Source organism: Venturia canescens, chromosome 5, assembly GCF_019457755.1.
Source record: "Venturia canescens isolate UGA chromosome 5, ASM1945775v1, whole genome shotgun sequence".
Taxonomy (NCBI): Eukaryota; Metazoa; Arthropoda; class Insecta; order Hymenoptera; family Ichneumonidae; genus Venturia; species Venturia canescens.
The window spans coordinates 12,540,553-12,565,612 of record NC_057425.1 but is presented as its reverse complement, the minus strand read 5'-3'; the positions used below and the strand labels follow the sequence as shown (position 1 = coordinate 12,565,612).

Genomic DNA, 25,060 nt, shown 5'->3' with positions numbered 1-25,060 from the left:
GAAAAAACGATACGTGTTCTAAGGTCTCCGAAAGGCCGAGACCTCATACGAAGCTTGCCTCGTTCAATAATCCCCAACTCAAGTGGCAATAAGTTCCATCGACTGCGACTAACCATGGGCCCGATCACGTGGTACGAGAACCAAAAAAAATCGTTCGATTTTCTCCTTTTTTTATTTTGCCATCTCATATTATTGTGTCTCGTAATTCTCGTTCTGGAATCGACTGATTTTGTGTAATGTTCCTGGTCAATGGTTACTCCATGCAATGACAAATCCACAAAGCGAACGGTGGCGAGGGGACAACAAACTCTGGGATGTCGGGTCGTGGGTTTTGTGGGATTTATCTAAATAATTGAACGGTCGCTTTTGTTTCCCCGAATAAATCCACACTCAATGGCAATGCACTCGGCCGGCGAGTGGAGCCAATTCAGCTCGATGAGCCCCGTCGTCATTAATTATTTCTCATCTGCTCATCCATGCGGTGTTTATGTACTATTTGATCGTAGTACTTCCGGTGTTTCGGAAACAGGACGCTAGTTTTTGGTCCGGCAGGATGAGGTTCGAATAAACGATTTTTCGAGTGACCGTTTTATTGAAATCACGAAATTCATTTTCATAAAACAATTGAAAACGGTTGCTTACAAAGTGAAATGGCGTGGTGGAAGATTTTTTGTCCTTCCCATCAGACGAATAATGCTTCTGCTGCGCTTCCATTAAGCAAAAACTCTTCAAAGGTAAATGAATCGCTCTTTTGTACCTTGGTATGGAAAGGTGAAACGCTTTAGTGGTGCTTGATGCCCAAAGGAAAAACGCTTCGACGATCTTCCATCAAAGTCTTTTTCCTTTTATCCTGAGGATGAAGAGGGCCACGCGAAGACGAAATTTCGAGAAGTGATGGATCATCATCAATAGCTTCAACTCTTCCCCTTGGAGCGAAAATCTTGCCCCGGTTCTCCTTTGCCAAAGAGCTTTTGAGCATTGAAAAATTTTCCAAGGGGAATGCGTAAGAAAATTGCTCTCCGCGGGAAAAAGCAAATAAATGCGGAGTCGGGAAGCTCGAGATTAATGTTAGGTAATATCCGGTTCGACGAAGCCTTCACTTGGAAAAAAAAGAATTCAACAGTCTTCTGACCGCCACTTTTAGGCTCCTGTTCTCAGAAATAAGTATTCGCTTTATCGGGGCAGGAATCCTCGCTGAAAAATGAGACATTCCGGCTGTTTTTACATGCCAAAATACGCTCTTCGTTTAACGGCGATCCTCGTCGTTCCGCTGCCATTCAATTTCAGCAAAACTGCTTCTAAACATCTTCACTGAGAATACAAAAATCTTGGAGTCTCTTACGGCGGGGGGTATTAAAAAAAATGCGCTTTAGCACAGGAGAGCCTGGGGGTAGAAGAAAGAGATCACGCGACCATGTCCCATTTCGTTATCCGAAAAGCGAGCGAGTCTCGGAAATTGGAGTGGCGTAAAAGCGACGAGGGCCTCGAGTAAAAGGGACTTGAAAAAAACGTTTTTTCGAATCGCTCCGGAGATCGGAGTCACGAAGCGCGAGCGTCGAGCCTCGATGCGTCCAGCGGAGTTAATTTATAGTTTGAGCACCAAAAACGCGTGATGGATCATTTCCAATCGTTACTTCATGACACTCCAGCCCTCCGTCTCTCACTTTTTTCGTCTCTCTTCCACACACTCACTGCATACGTCGAGTAACAAAATGCTTTTGAAGATCGAGGCAATTTTTCCTCGTCGCGAGAGATTGAACGGAAATCTCTCCTGAGACGGTTAACCCGGTGATCGTGATATCGCTCTAAACGAGCCACTCCGAGAGTCCACGATATTCTTCTCTTATTCTCAGCAGCAGAGCATTCCCATCCGCGCCGGCCCGCCCGCGCTCTTCCACTTTTTATCTCAGACTATTATCTTCAGTAGAACCGTAACACGAGACGTTTCGTGACGTTTGAGGATAAAATAAAATGGTTTTTATAAAGCCCCGTGGAAAAATGTTGAGATTAGAGTATCCCGTGACAAGAAGAAAACCGAAAATCGACCCCCGGGATCACCGCATTTTTGTGGACTAATTTGCGAAAAGGGCGCTTAACGACTCGATACAATTTAATCCCGGGTCACGTTCCCTTCCAAATTATTCTGATAAGGGCGAAAGTGCGTCGTGGGAAAAATACCGATACTGTAATCTCCCACTGGGTGATTTTTTTCATCATTTTTTTTTCACTTCGCGTTAATTCTTCCAGTAGCCTGATTTTTTTCAATCTAAATAAAAATAATCCAACATTCCACAGAAAAAATATGATCATAGCAGTGGCACTCGTGGGTGGAGTTTGCTAGGAAAAAAGACTCGTGGATTCAGCGAGGCTTTCTTTGCAGAGAGAAATATTCGGTCGAGCCCCCAATCAAGTGTTGAAATCAGTTCCCATCCTGAGCAACCTTGCTCAAAATAACCAACGAATAAAATAACCATGAAGGTACTAATGCAAAGGAAGAAAAATTGCAGGGTGGGTGTTTTCGAGGCATCTCGAGATGTTAAACGTGTTAAAAACATTAAACAATAAATTTATAGTGGAGCATTTCGAATCTAAGTAATGAAAATCTCGCAAAGTGAGTGCGAGGGAGATAGTTGCGAATTTCGAAATCAGAATTCTTTGACACAATTTGACCGATTAAAAAAAGGCTCTGCCAGCCGATTTTTGCCATCGTCCTGCGTTTTTTCCTGCGACAGAGCCTTTTTTTAATCGGTCAAACTGTGTCAAAGCGAATTTCGATTTCGAAAATTCCAAGTGCGAGGTTAGTCGACTGATCCGTACTCTTGAAGGTAATTTCAAATGACGATTATTATTCTCGTGGTTGTTCTGTGCATGGGTTATATCGTTCATATCGGGTTATTTTGAGTGAGTTTATTAGGCCGGACACCGTTGAAATCATTCAAATCTTGTTGAATTAACGAATTGAAGTTTGTACTCCACGATCTAGAAATTTCGTTATTTCAATGAATTTCTTTTCTCAGTCCAAAGCAACGGGAAGTTTGCATTGTTTCGAATGATTGCGAAATGCAGCAAAATATTTTCAGTACCGATGTGTTGAGCGACAGCTGCGTATCTACGATAATGGCCAATTGAGTCTAGCCTCAATTGGATCAATCTCGGCAAACTATAGCGCGTAACGTATATATCCGAGTGAATAGATTGACCAGTCGAGAGGAATTGAGGAACTCGATAATTGTTCGCTGTATAGATTCAGGCTTGTCGTCTCGTATTATTACGGTTGATCGGAGTCCGGCCAATACACTCCTTACCTACTGATACGTTAGCGGTACATTGAAATCATCGAAGAACGCAATGAGAGATAAAAGTAAGAGAAAGAGATGAAGAGAATGGAAAAAAAAGAGTTAAACGAAATTGAAGCAGGATGCTCGTTCGAGCGTTTCCCATATCTCATTTCGTGCTTTTCCTCAAGCATTCTAAAGACGTGAGAGGCTCCTACAGTTATACGCCCGTATAATCCTATCTCGTAGTTGCGAAAAGATCCTCTGGACGCTGCGCGAGGAGCTTGGTACCGTAAACTTCGACTCTATACAGCTGTATGCACTCTGCACTCTCTCAAAGGGAACTTGAAAGGCTTGGCTCTCGCGGTCTTGCAGTTCTCCGTGGGTTCTCAACCGGTCGACCATTTTTTCCACTCGCTATATTTCCCTTATCAATATTCACTCAATGGCCGTTAATTCTGTGGCATTGTTGAATTTCTCGTCTCGAATTCCTCCCGGATTCTGGTGTTCGAAAGGACTGCGGGGAAACTGCGCTTTCGAGAATGAGTAGAACAAAACAATTTTTCGTGTCTCTATTCGGTGAGAATTTTTCCTTCATTGATTTCTCACAGTAGCGCGAACGATCGGAATATCTGCACTATTCTAATCGACGCTTTAAGGTGACCACCCGGCTCAGTACAGTTTTTTCTCCACTCGTCACAGCAAATTCAACGAAGACGAAACCCTGCTTTGTGCCTTGTCTCGTTGGCACTGATACGAAAGGAATTATATCGCGATCCACGAGAAGTCGATCCGCGTCCACTGGGAGAGCGTATCTGAATCAAAAGTGCATCAGGATCGTATTTAAGGTGCGAGGCGATAGAAAATCAAACGTATGATATTACCCCGCGATATGTATCGCGAGAACCACTGAACTTAATCGCCTTGGCCTGTCAATTTCTCGTGTGTACTCGCACACGCTCGTGTGATACAAACGAGTATTTACCAGCACAACGGGTACAGCCGAGACGAGGAAAAAGGCTCGTACGTTAAAGCGTTCGCGCGCGAGATGGACAGCGACAGAGAAATAGAAAGAGAAAGAGGCCGCGCGGGAGAGCAGCACCGCGAGAATGCATTTACCCCCTACGACATTCGTTGCATGCATATGCTGCAAGTCCATTTTGCACACACGTCCGATATCCATGCTGTACAGGGCGATTGAAAATCAATTAATGTCCATCAGTAATTCATCTGCTTGCTATTGAGTTCGAGTTGAAATTCACACGAATCTCGTGATCTGGACGAAAACGATGGAAGGAAATGGAGGTACTAATTCGTTTGAAGTAGCAGTTGTGAGGAAAAGTTTAAAAGTGGGATCGAAATTCAAACGTTTTTATTAGCCATGATAATCGTTGCTTTAAAAAAAATACAACGAATTTGACCACGAATTTCAAGCCAGTTGAACAGAAAACATCGAGTTTTTTCACGTTTTCTCAAAAAACTATGACAAGACATAACTTTTCCAAAATTTTCTCAGCAGCATTCGAAAGAGCGACCCCGCAAACATAAGAAATGACTATTTCCCCATGAAAATGTTGATTTTTGTGAGTATGCTAAAGAATATCAAAGTCAACGTTTTAATTCAGTTGATTTGGGCCTTAATGGGATTTTGTATGCAACCTGTACACGAAGCCATTATTTAGCAACGAGCCTGAGCGAGTACATGCCCAGTCTCATGTGTGCATACATAAAACGGTTGCAGTTAATGTGCTCTGGTGAGAAGAGAAAGATGCGAGACTGATAGACGCCAAGAGATGGCGAGAGGGTCGAAGAAGCGGATAAATAAAGATGGAAATATCGGCGGAGATAAGTCGTGCGTATATGGCAGTTTAAAAAGAGTGGGGCTCGATATGTGTATATAGGAGACGTGTAAGCTGGTGTTTATTCACAGCACGGTCCATCGAATGAATATATCTCTAATGTGCGTAGTCGTACGAAAAGGCGCGTGACGCGCGGTACACTTGCATTCTGCTTCTCATTACACGCTCCGAATTCTTCAATCTTAACATTCGCTTATCCGTGATAATAACGTTCCTAGTCCCCTCGAAGGTGCATTGTACGCGGAGGGTTCGCCGGAGGCTGTGCAGTCTCGTGGCTTTTAAACGGCTCCTTTTATTTTCTTCTTTCGAACGTGTTCTTCGTTATCGTGCTTCGTTTTCTCCTGTCATCGTCATACTTTTTGAGGCTGTTAGCTCATTCGTTTTTTCACGTTGGTGCTAATTTGTGTGCGAGTGTTTCGAGCGTGCTTCGTGTTCCGGAATAAAGGAAATTTCTCAGGTGACTTTTCGCGGTTCGAAGACACTCGAAAATCTGGATATGCTGGAATATGACGTTTTCCTACGAAATACTGGATTTCAATTCGAATTATCGGCCCCCTGCTCGTATTGCTTCGATGAAAAGAACGAAAAATCGTCATTTTTATTTGAGGTAAAATATATTGGCTGTTGCAAAACGTTTTTTTAAGCAATGCGATCGTTCATGGAGACTCTTATTTCAGTGACGATCTCTCTCCTGTATATTGGGACTGATTGGAATGATTTATTCGAGCTGTTTCGTCAGGTCATGTCACGCGACAATTTGAGCCCCATAAAGCATCGTGTTTGCGAAACAATTATCACGCTCTCGACTCGGTAACACGACATTCCCTATTTTCGGACGCCGGCACAGAGGTCCAGCAGGTGGTTTCACTCTTCGATGTATATCGTTATTCGATCCTCGACGAACTCCATCAGAATCGCGAATTCAGACAACGAAAGCCCCATTAATTTCGCTCTCGCTGGAGTTACGATAAACGCGAGATCGATTGCTCGTGTTCCGACTCCACGATGAATCATTCGAGCGCTTGACAAGGGCCAGGGCAGTAGCTCTTTCTATTTCACGCTGCATGCTCAGTCACGTTTCGAATTTTAAGGTATCTTACTCTCTATTTCAAACGTTTTCGAGGGGAGGAATAAAGAGAGCGCGAGAAACTCTCGCCCCTCTGGACCACTTGTTCCCAGCCCATTGTTGCTCCATTGTTGTTTGATCCGATGGGATTACGTGTCTGCCAAAAAGCCACAACGCCAGCTTTCAAAAATCACGTATTCCCACCATTCAAAAAAACTATAAATCCCTCATTCAAACGTGTCGCGTTTTAAAAGAGATGATACAATGGTCAAAAAACCTTGGCAGTTTTGCATACGATTTTTTATTCATCCTCGTGTCGCATTGGTTTTTTGTATTTCAATACAAAATAACTAACGAAAAGTCGAACTGGATTCGACTTTTTTTTTTCAACCACCACCGCAAATGTACAGAGATTTTGGCCACCGAATCGCGTTCGATGGAGAATGAACTCCATGGAAAATGAGTTTCTACGTAAACTCGATGCGATCTAAATGCATTTGAATTTACGTACAGTTCTAGCGTTTTTTATTGGACTTTTATTTCAGTCGCGCTCAGCTCGGAAGCCAGGAAAACTAGCTGTATAAATCAGGTTTTTCTTAGCATATGCTGTTATAATAAATCTCCGTATATACGTATGTCGCCATACGTATTCGAGTACCGTGGGTTGTTGCGGAGCAACCACCCAGCGGCGAGCTTCGACTCACGCGAAAGCTCGCGCTGTGTCTGGCGACAGATTCGATGAATAAATTGAGTTAACCACAACTAAGTAGCCACACATGCTCGACCAACGCTCTTTAAAGTCACGAGAAGATGTCTCTCGCTCATACGACCGCAGGAATTTACGGGCTACGTGTAGGCTTCAATAATACATTGCTCGCAGTCTCGTACGATTACTTTTGATATGCAGTTACTCTTAGGATCGTTAGGCCACTGGATTTGGAAGCTTTAAGGGGGAGTCCTGTATTAAAAAGTCAAAAATATCGATTTTTCTCGGGCATGCTTTTGGATGGACGGAAATAACTCTCCATAGTGAACTTTTCGGTATAGTTTTAAGGATATTTCAAGGATACTAAAATATTGTTTTTATGAGAGAAGTACTAATTTGTACATGCTTTATGCGCAAAGTTCAATTGTCGGAATTTCTCAGCTGTTTACAATGGGGAGATCGTAATTGTTGTCTACAACGAATATTCCAATTTTTTTTCCCATTTTCATACATTTTTCTTCCATATGAACCTATAAAAACCCGAAAAACTTGCGAAATTCTGTACTGTTTTTAGCGAGTTATGAAAAAAAAAAAACGCTTCTAGACAAGAAGAATATCGCTTTAACGGGCTGTAAATATATGAAAATGGAAAAAACAATTGGAACTTTTGTTGCAGATAATAATTACGATCTCCACATTTTACGCAGCTGAGAAACTTCGATAATGAGACTTGGCGCATAAACCATGTACAAATTAGTGTTTCTCACATAAAAAAAAGTGTTTTTGTACTTTTGAAATATCCTTGAAACTAAACCGAAAAGTCTTCGCGTCTATCCAAAAACCTTCCCGAATGGAATCGATTTTTTTGACTTTCTAAAGCAGGACCCCCCTTAAATAAAATGAGGCTCTAATTGAGCAGGAAACATGAAAATAGTTAAACGTTCATTGATTTTATTTATTGTTTGTATGTTTACAAGTTTTGTGAAGTGAAGAAACTTAAAAATAAAAAACAAGAAACTTTTGAGTTTCGTGCCGAAGAGCCACGTTCAGAAACAGTCTACGACTATGCTCGTTTAATGAGGCATTCAATCGTCGCTTTATCGAGTCCACCATCCAATGGGAAGTATTATAAACTCGCCGAATGGATGGAAGAGCTCGCTGAAGAAAGAATTATTCGAATGTGCGCTGCGTAACGCACCGTAATGAATATGCAATTTATGCAATTATTTGGGTGCGAATTTGTATTGAGGTCTCGCTGCTCGAGGGGACTTTAATGAAACGTAAATGACGAATTATACCAAACGTTGCACCCAAACAGTCAGACGATCTCGGGGGTTACTTTCATTTGTACTGCTTCGCGTTAAATAATACTTCCTTTGGAAATGGAGATTGAAATTCCGGAGCTTTTGCCACTACGATTAAATTTATTGAATTAAATCTAATAGTTTTTAATGGAGAATAGAAAAATAGCATGCCGATGTACGAAACAATTCATTTTTATACAAAAACAGCAAGAGGCTCGTTTTAAAAAAATGTCATTTTCAATTTTTAGCATCGTAACAAAATCGCGACTGTGTACGTATACGAAGGAAATATAAACACTTAGGAAGTATCGTAAAAGATAAAAACGAGGTATAAAACGATGGAGGGTATTCAAGTCTCGTGCATCCACTTTGAAGCTTATCCCGGTTCTTATGACCTTTGCCCTCGCCACGGTGTATATATCCCTTGGTGCATGCTCCTCTCTCTCTATATTACTATACGAATTCGAACCTCATTCTGTATACAAGGAATTTCATTTAAAGTCGAACCACGTTTGAGCCTTTAAGGTGTACGCTTCGTACGTATGCTTAAATAAAAATGGACCTCTCGGTTGCTAAAAACTTGTCTGCAAGACGAGCTTTGTAAGTGAATTTATTAGAGTTCATTTCATGAGAATTTCATCGATGAGTATCGGGAAGAATTTTCATCATTTTCAAAAATAGCGAGGCGAAGAAAATCATTGGAAAAATGAAAGAGGAATGAAAACTCGAGAGGAAGATCTATTTCAAGCGAAACGTCTCGTGTCACAGAACCGTACACATCCACTACAAAGGCAAGTACCGAGACGAGCAATATCGCTGGTATTGCTTTTATCGTGTCTCGCCGTCGACACTTGGCATGCGAGGTACCCAAAATCCAAAGCATCGCAACGAGGCTTGGCTCTGTAGAAACAGCATTTTCTCACCAAACACACTATCGAGTTTAAATTGCTGATGAGCGTTGTATCCAATTTCCGCCTATGTACGAGTCGTCCTCCGCGCACTTCGAGATTCGTCGACGAATCCAATCATGTTTTAGTATCGGACAAGGATAAAGATTTGTTTGTGATTTATGCAGCAACAAATTGTGGGAAACGTGCAGCACTTAACGTCAAATGATTTATCGCTACTTTTATGGAGGTCATTCTCCTGGTAGATTCTCACATTTTTTCAGGATATTCAAATAATTTTTTATTGAATTAGTGACAGTAGAAGACGAAACGAGAATGAACCAAGATTTTTTCGATCCTTCTCGTCCTCTTCCCTTTCCCCTCACCTCCCCCTCGCAGCTTGCTTATTCAAGTGAGTGACCGCGAGAAAAACGAACAATCCTGTTTGACCTTTCACGAAAAATGCACGCCTCAACGGTACAGTGAAGGAGAAAATATGGTATGAAAATGATAAAATATCGTTGCTTTTTGTTTCAACAGGACTGAAACACGGAAACGGCGGTATTGGCAGTGCAAGCAGCTCGAGGAGTACCAGCCCGAGTCAACAGCACCCACCCCAGGCGCTCTCCTTCATTCCACAACCCAGAAGTCAATGCTCTACAAATCGACAACCAGCCACTACACCCAGGTCATTTTTCACCGTTTTTCCTACAAGAAATATCCGTTTTTTTTCTATGACGTACGAGCCACAGTTTCATATGTCGAGGGACAAGTCGGTTGTTGCTGTTCTGACGTTTTTTTATCCATTTCGATCCAGAAAAAATTTGCACGCATCCATCGATTTTATAAATTCCCATGAATTCCCTTAAATATTGGATAAACCAAGTCGATTCAAAGTCGTGGAGACATTTCGAGAATTTATGCATTTCCGAATGTTCGAATGTTAGTTGATAAACGGTGGTGAGAAAAATTTTCAAGTTTCTGCATTTAAAAATAATGATTTTCGAAAAGTAATACAAAATAAGATGCAAGCAAATGATATTTTAGATGAAAATTTTCTAAAAGCTCATAAAGAATAGTCTCAGAAAACTCCGATTGATCGAGATGCTGATTGTTGTGTTCTCGTTTGAATTGCAGTCCTCGAGCATCGACGGTTGGACGTCCGGGTGGTTTAAGGGCGCCGCAGCCATCGCCTTACTCGGGGCCTCCAGCGCCGGTACAGCAGACGAACAAAAACTCTGTTCTCGACAAATTCAAGTTATTTAACAACAAGGATAAAAATTCGGAACGTGGAAAAGCGTCGTCAGCAGTATCGAAGAGAACGTCGAGTTCGTCGGGTTTTTCATCGGCCCGTTCAGAGCACTCGGACAGTTCGACATCGTTGTGCGATCAGACGAAGAATCAAGTGGAGTCGCCAAAAACAAGAGCATTGAAATCGAAGCTGCAGGCAAAGCCGACGAAGCAGGCGAGTCCGAAGAGCGCGAGAAAAGAGCAATCAAAGGCAGCGAGTAAAATAGCGCGGACAAAAGGACCAGAAAAATTGGTGAACACAGCACCGAGCATCGAGGATGGAAAAGTATCGAGTAAAATCACAAATTCTCTTGCAAAAGTCGCAGCGAATGATAAAAAAGTCAACAGTCTCGACCTCTTGAAGCAATCAGCTCAATTACAAAAATCCAATTCTTCCTTGACGATACAACAGAAGGTGACTCAACAACAGCCGCAACAGCAGCATCAACCACAACAAATATCCCAAGATACGAAAATCGTTTCGAGTCCAAAAGCCGAGCAAAAGGGCATTCAACGGCCAAAGATGGAACTGCCGGCTAAAATAACCGATACGAGGTTACAACAGAATGCAAAAGGACCACCGAACGGTTTGAACAAGGGTCTCGTGCCAGGTTCGAACGGACTGATAAGGCAGCCAGGCCACGACATATCGATGCAAGAAAATCCGATGTGCGTGGAGAACGAAACTGCCTCTTTGGACAAAACAGTAACAACTATGAATCAGACAAACATGAATTTATCGGAGGAAAAGATGGTGGAAAATGTGCAAAAGGTCGTTGACCTCGACTCGAAGAATGGTAAAACAGAAAATTACGAAATTCGTTTGAGAATCAGCGAGAATCACATCGAGGAAGAAAATCGTGAAAATTTCGAATCGAACGAGCACGAATCCGCAAATTCGTCGTGCCAGCGACAAGAACCTTTCGACGACAATAAAATACAGCCCGAACAATCGAAGAGCGGAGAGAGCTTCGTCGCTCCCCAAACAACCAACTCAGCCAATCCGCTTCCAGGACCCGGACCAAACGCACAAGGTCAAAACGTCACCGGTCCAGGAATGAGCCCCGGCTCGAGCATACCAAAACCCACCGCTCTTGTAAAAGGAACGACGAAACAACAAAAAGACATAAATATTCCCAACATCACTAACCCAACGAAACTCAAGGGCGAATCCTTACATCGTAAATTAGATCCCAACACCGTTGCCATGGTCTCGCCAATGCCAAGCATTTCCGATCTCATGTCCGAAAGCTCTCACAGCAATTCCAACTCCACCGGACAAAGCAACTCCAGCGACAGCAGCGTTATTTATCGGCCGAGCAGCGAAAGTGGAAGTGAAATTAAAACTATACCCAATCGAAAAATCGATACGACCTTTGAACATATGGAAAAGGTTCGTTTCATTATTTTGAGTGCTCAAATATACCAAGCAATCTCTATGGAATCTTATACACAAATTTAGCGATTTCTGATGAGAGAAAACTTAGAAATTTTTTCTGACCAGAAATAACTTGTTAAGTACTGCAAGCGAGTTTCAGCCATTGCTATACCAAAAAATTGAGTCTCAATAATCGTTACTTTTCACATTCTAACAACTAAATACAATTATGAGCATTATAATTTCGGCACGATTGTTCAAAACACCAAAACAGGATCAGAATACGATCGATTTTTATATTTCGAACACGTACAACGTCCGACACGTTGATCAACGATTCAAAGATTTTCTCGTCTTCGTTTTTGCAGAATTTACTGTTTTTTTTTTTTTTTTTTTTTATAAAATATTCAAAACCACGAGCGATGTTCCATTCAAAAGGACGCGAATCTCGAAAGTGAAAAAGAAATTTGGCAAAATATTAAAATCAATTCGTTCGAAAAAATTTTCCATCACGAAGATCCAATTTCAAGCTTCCAATAAGAGGAGTCAATGGATAAAAAAACTTTGCGGAGACTGCTGGGCTGTTTTATTCGTATTAAAATAATGTTGTTTCCAGGTTCTGACGGATTCGCCATGTGTGATTGGTACGAACGCTGAGGAGGAGGCTGAAATGACAGTGAAACCGATGCAGCCGTTACTCCGAGGTTACACCCCGGGTGCGAGATGCTTGCAGACTTTGCCGAGCCGTACGACGGGTCGTCAATACACGGTGTTGCATTCGTCCTCGCATCATCACGTCGGACAAGATTACTCCGACATTGACATTGCTTCCGGCTACCTCAGCGACGGCGAAGTTCTACGTAGCGGCGTTAACGTCGGAAGTAGAACACTTTCGGACATTTGCGATGGTTATTTATCTGAGGGAGGTGCCTCACTTTATTCGAGACGAATGAATCCCTCGTATGGACACGATCACGACAGGTGAGCTGGAGACGAATTGCTGAATTGCAAATGCGATTTACTTTCGTGTTTGAGTTCGATTGCATTATTGAAGAAAATCATTTTTCTGAATTCGTTTGATCAACTGATCGACTTTATTTCAGTTTCCGTGCCAAAATATTCACTAATTTCATATTCTCATTCGTTCATGCACTTTTTCAGAAAATTATTCAAAATTATTGAAATGTATGCATGGATAATCCAATTGGTTCGAGATTTTCTTGTACCTGTTTGAAGCAATACCAGTAAATCATTTGGCCAAAGTAACGTGAGGACGAACAACGAAGTTGATTTGATGATTATGAGGAAAATTGAAATATGAAGTAAATAAAGGCAGCAATATATTTCAAGTGGGACGTCTGTCTAGCGAGGGCTGTTGTTCGTATGGAGAGAGCCGCCAAGATCGCGTCGCATATTTGTCTCCACCAAGCGTGACACAGTGTTAGCTCGCCAGAACTAAGTAACGTATCCGCGTCTCGTGGTGGAATCTTCAAGACTTCGTGAGCAGAAGAGAGAAGAAGAAATATGTTGAGAATAGAGAGAGAGAGAGAGAGAGAGGGAGAGAGAGGGGAAGAGGAGAACTCACAACGCTTTCACTAACGGCCTTTAATTAGACGAAATTTGCGAGGCTAATTTCGCCACGTGCTATACACAGCGTCTCGTTTGCCAACGCTGTCTCTCTTCGGTGCACAACGTCATATCTCAAGTTGAAATACTATTGGAGTACATACGAGAGAAAAGCCACGAGAAAGAAGGAAGGAGGGAAGCGAGAGGGCGAGTTTGTAATTGCTCGGGTCTACATAGCGTCGCGTTTTCCCTTCAGATTTTAATTCGATTGAAAAAGTAAACGCTCGAATCGCTAGTTTCGAGAATCTCGAGCCGGCTAATTAGGTCTTCAGTGTACGTGACGTTTTCGCAGCTGTCTTTTTTTCTCAGTCAGATAGATTGAAACGTTCGTTGGTCCTGGTACGGAGCAGAAAAATAGTGAGAATCATAAAACAATTGTAAAAACACGTTACGATTGTCGGAGAAAAAAGGTTGAACGAACTTAACAATTTTACCTCGCGCCTCACTCGCGCGCGAGGAAATAAAGTCGATGCGATCCGGATGAATGAACGCGCGTAGATAATTTCGCATTCCTTTGTATCGAAACAAACAAATTAGTTTCTCGCTGCTCCGAAGAATATGGAGACCAGGGGAAACATTCGGTTGTCTCTCAAATGGGATAATCTCCGTTGGATTCACCCGAGTGAGTCGAGATTTCCCTCCTTTCAATCGAAACGACCTCCCTTTTGAAAAGCCGAGCTTTCTTTAAATCGTAGGAGCTGAATAGAAGGAAGAAAAAGGCGAGAAGGGCTTGGCGGAGGGAAGTGAACAATGGAAAGGAGAATGTGCATTTTCCGTAAGTTCCACTTCAGCTTATTAATTGGAGTTTATAATTTCATTCCTTTTCTCCCAAGTTTTTCCTGTTAAGGACATTTTCTTCCGAGGGGATTAAAAGACGAAATTGAATTCTCAGGAAAATTCGTTGAAAGGCACCTGGAAGCAATTAAAACAGCATAATTCGAAGCGAGAAAATTCAATCAATTTTTCACCAAAAGAAAAATGTATAAAGGGCAACAAAAAAGCGTGTACGCTCGAGGAGACTTTGGAAACTCAATTTTCAGCTTTCACCGCATAATCCTTCTCAATGATAATTCAGCATTCATCCCCTTCGTCCTTCTCCTCGTTCTCCTTGTTTTGGCACCCAGCCATAGCACAGAGACCCTTCGCCATCGAGCCCCGAAGCGTTGTTTTCACAACGCTTCAAACTCTCGCATCTCTTCGCTGCTCCCTCCTCGTCTTTTTCCACCCTCGGCCACCCACTTCGTCCTCACCGAGAGCTCTTCGTCATTCGTCGTCCTTTCCTACCACCCTGTATAAAAGCTTCCTGAGGCGCACCTAACTCGATCGCAGCAGCCTTTAAGGAGGGCTCCGGTATCATCCGCTTGAAGCTCGACGCGCTTTTCGGAAATTCAATATACTGCGATGTGCTTTCCTTCGTACTCTCTCTCTCTCACTCTTTCGCGGCTTTTCTTTTCTGGCCACTGTATTTCCGGCTCCGTTCGTTCCCTTTCGCACATTCGTTTCTTATACCTATACAAACGGCCAAGGACATTTCCGGATTGTCCTTTTCTCCTTTATGTCTTTCCTCCCTCCCAACGGAGCGTCTCCGCGTCGTCAAGATCAGTATATAAAGAGCCCGGCGGAGTGAACGCACTCGTGGGTACACAAAGGCAGTAAGAAACTCGTGGCATATTCGAACGTTTACGAATCTTCCGCAGGGGACGAGAGACGCAAACACGTGGCAGTAAACGACGAGGAAAAACGTCAGATACGAAGATCTCCGAGGGGAGACTCGATCCGAACAACTTAAAAGGCAATACTCCAAAGCTCTCTCTTCCCCCCCTCGCCCAGCAGTGCCCTCAATCGCTTAATTCGATTTAACGCAATGGGGAATTAAGAGACCGGAGCTAATTTAAAGAAAAAACACATGTGCTCGCTTTATAAGGTACTTTTATCGAATTGTCGGGGAACGATTAATTAGGAGTAATTTTACTAATTTTCAGACCAATTAATTATCATGGGGGGGAAAAAAAAACAATTCATTTTCCGAGTTCCTCCTGCAGTCAACTTTTTCTTCATATTTTCAATTATTTCTCCCATCGCATTGCGGTGGTTCGCACCGACTATATGAACAGTGTAAACGTTAGAATTTAAGGTATTTTTGTGTATTTTATAAATCAAAATTGGTTGGATGGATTTAAATAAAACCTTGTACAAGTCTTTTACGTACTCGAGAGTACTGGAAATTTTTTTTTTTTTTAACTTTTTTCATGCTATTTTTTTGTACAACGGTCTGTTGGAAATGGCTCCCCTTGAATCGGCGTTGACAGCAAATCTCAAAAATTGAACATCTCAGGACAAAAAAAACAAAAGGATTCTCAAAATATGTGCTATTGGCTGTCGCATGACGCAGGGGATTTTTAAAATATTGTTTAGAAACAAAAATGGCGACCATTTGAAAGAAAAATCACAATTTTTATAGATTCCTCAGTAAAAAATTGTTTATAAAGGAAGAAAAAAGTTGTCAACAAAAACGTTTACGTCATGCCGAAAACATACGTGTTCCCTACAAAATCCAATTTGAATCAAGTCGCTGGGATAAAAAGCCTTTCGATTTTTCTTTTCAACGCCGATTCAAAGGAAGCCATTTTCAACGCACCCTTGTACAAAGATGTACCATTTAAAAAATTGAAAAAAAATGTTCTAGTACTTCTGATTATGTGTAAAAAATGTGTACAAAGTTTCATGTAAATCCATCCGACCAATTTTTATTTAAAAAAACAATCAAAAAACACCTAAAATTCCAACGTTTACACCGTTCACAATCCTTAATGAAAAAAAAAAAAAAAAAAAAAAAAAAAAACAAACGATCAGTGACTCGATTTTGCCTCGGGTTCGATTCGGAATGGAGAAACTCGAGAGAAAATGACGGCAACGATACCAATAATATTTCTCACGTTTCGTGCTCTGTACGTGTGAATTTCTCGCGGTACGTCAATAAATGTCGGAGGCGTCAGAAAATCTTGCCGGTCTTCTCCTTTGATTTGCAAGGATTCTCTATTGTCTCGATGAATCTCTCGATGGATGGCATATCATACCGAGAAATTGAATGCCGCAGACTAGAATTTCTGTAGAACGCGTTGGAACCGGAGAATTTCGAAAGTCCCTCGAGGAGAGGGTTTGTTCGCGGTGGCGCGTCCTTCGGCCGAGAATATGTCTCTGTTAGACTCGAGAAATAGAGAATTGAATCCTGCTCGGTTAGCAGTGAGATGAGGTGTTCTGGCGAAGATAACCGACAACCGTGCGCGTCCTTCTCTCGCGCCAGGCTTTCTCCGTCTCTCCTCCCTGTTTTGTCACCCGCCCCGCGCATTGTCCTTATTCGCACCAATAGCCGAGAGCATCGATGCACGCTTATGCTGCTTCTGCTTCCCATTTCATGGTGGGCATATGGCCCTCTCCGGGTTTCACTCGATTCCGCATCCTCGTTCGTTTTGGAACAACATTATCAGCTAGACAGATATATATATATATATATATATTACATATATTTATATACAAAGGAAACAAGAAAATGGAACATTACAGCGGGAGCGTTCTCAAATTAGAGGCGAGCTATTCCCCGGCATTATTCGACATCACGATTGCGCTCCGCTCTTCCATTACATTTCACAAATTATGCTCTTTTGATCTTTCCACAATTTGCAGTCTCGCTATTATCGTTTATCAAATTAATTAACGGCGCACCATTTTCCAACAAGGTTTTCAACATTTTCGATACGAAAATTACCGAAATCGTCGTGCAGATCACACTCGAAGGATCGTATTTTATGGGTGTCTAAATTCGGTCGATTTTCACTTCCTAATTAAAGATATAATCACTTTAAATTAATATCGGAGTTATCGATTCAAAATTTTAAATCAATTTTTTCAACTTATCTTTTGGCGAATGAAACTACAAGCCATTAATTCATCGAGAATTCATCACTGATATAGAACCCTAAATTTCATGCGTCCCTGGTTAAAATGTTACAGTTTTTTATGTGAAAAATCACATTAGAGAGCGCAAAGGGAAATGGATCGAGAAAAAAGTATTAATAAAAAGACAGGTCATGACAGGAATGGGTCAAACAAAGAAGCAATGAAATGCTGAAATAAGCAAATGTGAGTGCTCATGCACCAATTTCGTTCAATCTTTAACGTAATATTTCTTCATTACAATTCTTCAAACAATCATCTCGAATTTTTTTCCAAGCCTTCAATAAGACGAACCCTTTGAAATTCGATACACACGTGTGAGTCGACTGGGCATTTAAACTCTGTGTAAATTTCAAAACTTTCTTAAAAAAATCGTCGCGTGTATGAACTGCCTCAAAAAAAAAAAAAAAGGAATTTTCATAAGTAAATAACGCGTAGAGACCACACCCGCAATATCCTTGTGTACAAAGGCTTAAAAAATGAAGTCTCAAAGGTTTGGAGTATGTTGAAATCAAAGTTCAAGACGTTGGAGAAGTTAAAGGGAAGCGACATCGATGAAATATGAATTTAATCGTTCCATTTGTTATTCAAACGAATCAACGTTTCTGTGAACAAATCCAGACACCGTGAAGCATCTCGTGGCTGAATCCCCGGCCGAGTTTACCGCTTGAAACGGAAGTAGGTACACATCGAGCACTCGCGGATCCGTGTGCACCTCCTCGCGAAAAAGAATCGCGATATTTATACGAGCTTACGTACTTTAAAGCGACGTTGCTTTGTTTTATAGGCTCCATTATTCATAGACTCGGAATAAAGTCGCCGTAAGAATGGAGGAGCGATCGTTTTGGAAGGGAAAGCCAATGCTATTTATTCGCGCATGGACGACACACTTGATTACGAGTTAAAGTCTCCAATGACTCCACTAAAACCCCGAGCCCGAGCCTAGGCCCATAAAACATCGTTATAAAATGGCGCTGGCGTTTAGTCAGCAAATTGAAAACGACAGTAAAGCAAAGTGGACGATTATTTTTATCGGAAAATTCAATATTTTTCTTGGACAAGTAACCACGCAAGAGGTTCGGACGCTAAATTTTATCATTAATCCTCTCGCATCACCAGTCATTCGAAGCTCCAGCAACAATTTATCATTTCCACGTTGAAAAAAGAGGGGAAAGACATTTCCATCCCTCGGTCCCTCTAAATCATCGTTGCCAAGGTCGCCTTCTCCCACTGACACTCGAGCACCCTCTTTTTTCCTCTCACCCTCGGTGGGAAGGTCGTTTACACCTTTGGCTCGATAGATGGCGCCACCCGACGCATTTTGTGTCAGTATCGGGACTGGCTTTGCCGTACGCGATCGTACAACCTCGAGGGACACTCTCGCTGTCCTGCTCTCTCCGGGAGCGCGAACACACCCTCGCGGTTCGCGTTGCATGGAAGCGAGAATCTCCCGCTTGGCCACATCGAACGTGGGAGTCCCGACGTTCTCGAGGATGCCGATCGATCCCCGCGCCGCCCGTGGTGGCGCTATCTGACGGCCTCAAACTGCACTCGTCTCCCAAACGTGCCGGAGAGGGGCTAAAATGAGAATTCGCAAAATCCTGTGCCGCGTCTCCGGGGGGAGGTTGAGGGTGTGCGCACGACGGACACCGATCAGGGAGGGGTTGGTCGGTGGCGGCGACCCGCAGACCGGGGGACATGTCTCGTCGTAGAGAAACGACGAAAAGTCGAGCTTGCCGGATAGTCCTCCGGGACGTTACGAAAAGAACAGCCAACCTTCTTATCGCGATCTTTTCTCAGACTCGTTACGGACCTAATTATCGCTTCATTCGAGTTGCCCATTTTAAACGGAGGAACCGGGACCTTAAAACCCAAAAAAACGGTTTTCCGGGAGACTTACGTTTCGCTAAACAGAAACTAACGTGCCGGTGCTTCGCGTGTTTATTCGCTAACGCAATTTCGGCTTCGAACGATCACCAGTGAATCTCTTATCTTCAAATCTTTTATAATCTAATCATAAAAGTTAATCACGCTCGAGAAATCCATGAATTTCCCGGCTCTTTTTCAACCTCACAACCGCCATAAAGTCACACATGTAATTGCACTTTTGTCCGAGCCCCGGTAGGACAATAATAATGAACGAACTTTCGGTCTAATAACCCACGAGTTGTAACTTCAACTCGATTTATCACTCGCATACCCATACTCGAGTCAGAGACATGTAGCGTTGTCAGTGCCTGCGTGGGTTCGTGTGTCAGTGTTTTTTTTCGACACAATGGAGGGTGGATGTTTCGTGCGTGTTTTTATGTGTGCCGGGGTAAACGAGGGAGCAGGGGATCGAGTCGTTTGACGTGTATGAGAGTCGAGAGCAAGGTGGCCCGGCCAAGGATCCAAGGACAAAAGGTAATTTCGCGTCGTAAACAATTTTTGCTTTGCTCTGCCTTTTTATTCGTTTTTCATAATCCGGTGTGACGATGCGTCCTCCAAATTTGAAATAGTCGCGTTAAAATCGCGAAAAATTCTTCCTAAGATTCGAACTCTCGAAGCCGTTTTAGCTGTCAGAACAAATATTCTCCATACGCCGGCGAACTTTCCTCCTTTACGGTCACCAACGACTCCGATTTCAACATGCTTCAAATACAGTTTTTGGAGTATTTATGGCCAACGAGCTCGCGGAAAAATAGCATCGGAAAATTGACCTTTCCCCGCTCACGAAGCGCACACAACCCCCTTAACGGGATGATTTGTGCGGAAGACTTCAGTTGCATTCTACGCCGCGCTACGGTGGGGTTAACGTCCTGGGGCTCAAGTAGTCTTTCTTCCAACGGCAGACTGCATGCGAACGAGCGTACAGCCTAACTCACTTCGGGAACCCAAAGGTACACGGAGAGCGTGCAAATGTATGCGCGAATTTAACTGCTTCGCGCTTCCTCGACTGCACGATATCAAACTCTAACGTATACACTCTCTTGTCGTGCCAATCGTACTTTCGAACGAGACACGAGACTGGGGAACGCGTACATCAACTTCGAGTACACTCGCGCTCATACATACGTGTCGGTTAATGTATTCCGTCACAGAAAGAACATAATACTGTGCGCCAAGGATGCTTCGGCGATACGAGATGTTCGAATTTGATACGTACGGAGATCGAATTCTCCGATACATTCGAATGTTGCAGAATAGGAGGAAAAAGCAGGAACTTAGAAAATATCGCGGTGGTACACATTCTTCAGTTATTTTTTGCTGGATCGAAATCCAGCGCACTCCTGGAATTGTACCGAGGTTCATCGCGATCGGGTTTTTATTTTATTCGATGCTCCGAGACCGAAGTAAGAGAAAATATTTAAAGGGGTCCACCTTAATTAGAGGGGCGAAAACAAGACTATTTTTCACGGGATTTTTTTGACTGGTATGAATTATAAACATATGGACATAAAAAGTGTTGGGCCTAAAAAATACACTCAAAATACACAAAAGAAGTTTTTTTTTATTTTTATTTTACTCATTGGTTTTCGTACAGAAAAATGGGGGAGGAGACGGGTTTGAAAAAATATTGGGTATGCGCCGTTGATAAAATCTCTGGAATTGATGATCGGAGAAAAAACATAAAAATGGTTTTAGATTCAATAGATTAATGGCTGTGGGGCACAGCGTACGATTTTTGATTTTTTCAAAAATGACAAAATGGCGGCCGTTTTTTCAATAACTACGAAAAAGCAAGTTTTTTTTTCATCGTCTTTTTGCAAAAAAATAAATATAGCTGTAGTCATAAAAAACATGTGGTAAAATTTCGGAGATTTGATCAACGAGCCGTCGAAAAACGTAATTTTGAGAAAAACGCGTTTAAGCAAAGCCAGGTACGCGGCAGCGCACTCGGCGGAGCGTATTAACGCGCTCAGACAGCCAAGCAAACGTCGCTCAAAAGTACACTTAAACTGCTATATTTATAAAATTTTAGTACGATACTTTTAAATATGTATACATTCGAAAAATGGAATTTAAAAAAAATCGATTTTTTGAAAATTTTAGTTAGGGTAGACCCCTTAAAAATCTTCGTTTTTTTCGTCCGTTGAGCGGATCCTTTCGGATGAGATTTTCTCGTGTCTTCTGCGTGATCGAATCAATCTTTCAATCGATCGATTCAATAATCTGGAGATTCGATGCTCTCTTGCTGGATTTTCATTTTCAATAAAAGCGGACTTTCGTGCGTATGGAAAGTACAACGTTGAGAGAATAATATGAAAAATACTGGAGAACATACGAAACGAAATGGTCGCGAATACACAAGCAGGAAAAAAAACATTGGAAGAATCAACGATCCTGCCAACCCTTCAGATTTTTACACGCTTCTTGCCTCGAGGGTTTTTACAGTTCGTATAAAATAGTCCGAGACTTTTACGACAACTTTTACTTCACTTCCGGAAAAGAGGTTGTTGTTGTTGTTGTTGTTATACGAGAAAGGCGCAAAGCAGACGTTCAACATTTTTGTAGGCACACAAAAAAGCTGTATCCTGCTTGTTTTCTTTCCTCGTATCGTCGAGATTCGAGATTGAAACGCGAATAAGAGAATGCGAAACTTGAAGAATCCAATAGGAACGCATCGATTTATCCCAAGTTTGGGGAGGGAGAAAGTCGGATTTTCCTGTATTACTGCGTTATTCTTCTCGTACGATTTCCCGAGCACGACGAATCTCAAGACCCGGAGAATCCTTCAAGAATATACGAAGCAACGAATTTCGAAGAAAATAGAAATAATCTACTCAAGCAACGAAAGAAAATCGTCAGAAGCCTCTCAAGCCTGATAAGCAAAAATCGTCATGCTCCCGACATTTTTTTCGACGCTCGCAAACCAATGAATTCCTGCGAGAGCATTTCTCTTCTCGAAAAACAACACGAGAAAAGGGATGCGGAAATAAGAAGGAAAAATATATACGAACAGAACGAAATCGTGGAGTGGAAGTTGACCGAATGAGTCAGCCATTGTGTCATAAGGATATCAAGAGGCTTCGATAGGGTCCAGCACTTACCGAATTTGCTTTCTCCTTTTCTCACTCAACCCCGCGGACAGAGTTCCCGAGTGGATTGACTTCGAGACTTCTAATCTCACTAATCGAAGCAAGGAAATATATTTCGAGATTTCGTGGCTTGTCATCTGAGGCTTTCGTACTCGATGAGTCGGAGCTGAAGGGACCTCGGAATTCCATTCCGTCAATGTCTCGTTGAAATATTCAATACGGACCTGAATTGAGGCTCGTAAAATGTGCTCTCGATATCGTGGAGAACGAATACAGGAAAAGATTGCATCAAAGTGCTCATGTTCGTACAAAGTAAATTTTCCTGTAAACTCGATTTCGCAATTTGTTGCAAATGAAAATAAAAGTTGGTTGGAATATATTCTGCTTCGAAACGACGAATGCCCGCATAAAAGTATGAATAAGATGAGTTGAACGAGGAAAGTTGAAGGACGCACGAAAAGCCCAAAGCTCCAATCCCATCCAACGTCCCTGCAGCAAGAAGAGACGTTTTTCTTATCGTTTTTTCTTTCTTTTCACTTTTATCTTGCCTCGCCCATATCCGGCGCAACAAAAGATATTCTGGCGTACGAATGTCCATTACTCTGGTAGCCCTTGAGGGAAGAGCGCAGGGAAGAGGTTGTAGATCTTGCCAGACGTCGATTTTCACAGGTAAAAAAAGAAATATCATTGTCAGACGCGACAAAGATTGCATGGCGGGCGATATTCGGGAACGGAGTTTTCTCGCAATCTCGCATTTACTCTTTCAACTCTTGAATGAATATTCGGTGGATTTCGCGAATTTCGTTCTGACAATTAATTAGGAAGAAGGATCGAGGCAGAGGGAATGTTGGGAGAAAAACCGTTTGATGAATGGACCAGATTTCTTGATAAAAATATCATCGACGACAGAAGAGAACTTGCGACGATCCAATTATAAATCTTTCCTCGCTCTCTTTTCAACTTGTCTAGACCAATCTCCACGCACTTTCAGCAGGCCAAACGTACGCGGAGGAGAAACGAATGATAGAAAAGAAGCCCTGAAAAACTCTATTTTCATAATTTACTTGTATCCAGTGAATACTTCCTTAAGAAACGTTCCTTGTGCTTTACTTTTTCATTCAGGTACGCGGGTGGTGGCTCCAGACGAGAATTATCAGGTGTGAAGGAGCTCGTAAATTCCGGCTCGAGAAGGGTACAGAAAAGGCCGTCTGCGAGCTCGAGGGATGTCGGGGGTTGCGGCGCGGGACTTTTAGGTGGCTGCAGCGGCGGCAACGACGAACTGGCAGAGCTCACAATCGAGGACCTGGCCTCTATTCCAGCTAGCAATCACTCATCTGCTCACGGACATCCCTCTCATCACAAGGTTCGTTTTTATTCATTTGTTGACACGTTCCATCGACTATGAGAATCGATCATCGTCGTGAGATGTCAGGAAAAAAAATCAAAAGCCCTCCAAAGAAAACCAGCGTCTCGCAGGCCATGAATTTTCGTCGAGTCCTTTATTTCTTTCGACTTTTCGCTTACCACGAAAACGATAAAAAAACCGCCAACTTCGCTTCACTTCAGCCCCCAATTAAGCCCTTTCCAGATTAACTGATCCAAGCTCCGTGCTCCATTACTCACGTTGTATCAATTTTAATCAACGAACGTGTACATTATAATGGACTTTGTTTGTGCACGAACACGAGACTAGCTTTACCCTGGAAGATTCATTGATTCTGACGTTGGGAGTTAATCATCCTCAGGCGAATGCATCGCGGCAGTATGTAACGAGGAAAGCTGGCCGGGGAGAAAGCGACGGATGCAGAAGAGAGAGAGAGCAGGGAGAGAAAATAAAAAAGGAGAGCGATGGAGTAGGATTTGTGATTACGATGCTCGCATCAGCTTAATGCCCTCACCCCTTGAGCTGCGAGGCCCTGTACCCTTCTGCTTCACCCGTACCTCTGTCACGGTATATGCAGATGGGTTCAGAATTTTACCACGAGTTTAACCAAAGAAACAGAGGGAGCGAGAAAGAAGGAAAAAGTGAGCGGATAGAAACGACGTATATGCATGGAAGCTCGAATAAGTCACGGGGCACTCGCTCACGCAACGTAAACTTTCGTGTCAGCTGTTGCGTCGTGCAGCTGCACCCTTGCAAACCTCTTAAAAACATTTTCGCTCTCCCATATCGCTAAAAGTTCGACTGGGAAGTCTGCTTTGAAAATTCGAGTACTTCTTCGGGGGCAAAACATTTCTGTAAAATCTGCTGCTTATTCGTGTGAGTAATTCTCGATTCGAGACGTCCACTGGGGCAGAAATTCATCAGGTTGTTTTGATAAATCCTGAAAAAGTTGCTTTTTATCAATATTATATTCCAGTGATCGAACTTTTGATGTTGTCGAAATGATTGAATTGGAATTCACTCGAAGTTTAGATTGAAACAGCCCAACTTAATTTGTTCATGCTCCGGAACATTGCAGCTTCAATTGGAGCAAGCTTCAATGCCGGTAATGAATGCTTCAGAAACTTCGAACTTCGTTACAAGACGGACGGGGGAGCGTACGCAGGCGGTTGCAATACTGGCGAAAGTTCAATAACGAATAGAACGCGAATCTCCGAATTATTCAGAATGATCCCAAACTCGCGGGCGATCGAACTACGATCGGTTGCGCAATTTACCTGCTATTTGTACCTCGCAAACTTGGCATCGTGGAT

General features: G+C 42.5%; 1 protein-coding gene across 3 annotated transcripts in view; it reads left to right on the top strand.

Moving 5' to 3' along the window:
• sick (sickie) overlaps nucleotides 1–25,060 on the top strand; it is a 268,982-nt gene that overhangs the window by 180,505 nt on the left and 63,417 nt on the right. For all 3 annotated transcript variants that reach the window (XM_043420505.1, XM_043420504.1, XM_043420506.1), the window contains 4 exons: nucleotides 9,638–9,785; nucleotides 10,235–11,780; nucleotides 12,382–12,746; nucleotides 23,486–23,726. In XM_043420505.1, coding sequence (XP_043276440.1) covers nucleotides 9,638–9,785; nucleotides 10,235–11,780; nucleotides 12,382–12,746; nucleotides 23,486–23,726 — 2,300 coding nt within the window. The remainder of the gene's footprint in view (nucleotides 1–9,637; nucleotides 9,786–10,234; nucleotides 11,781–12,381; nucleotides 12,747–23,485; nucleotides 23,727–25,060) is intronic.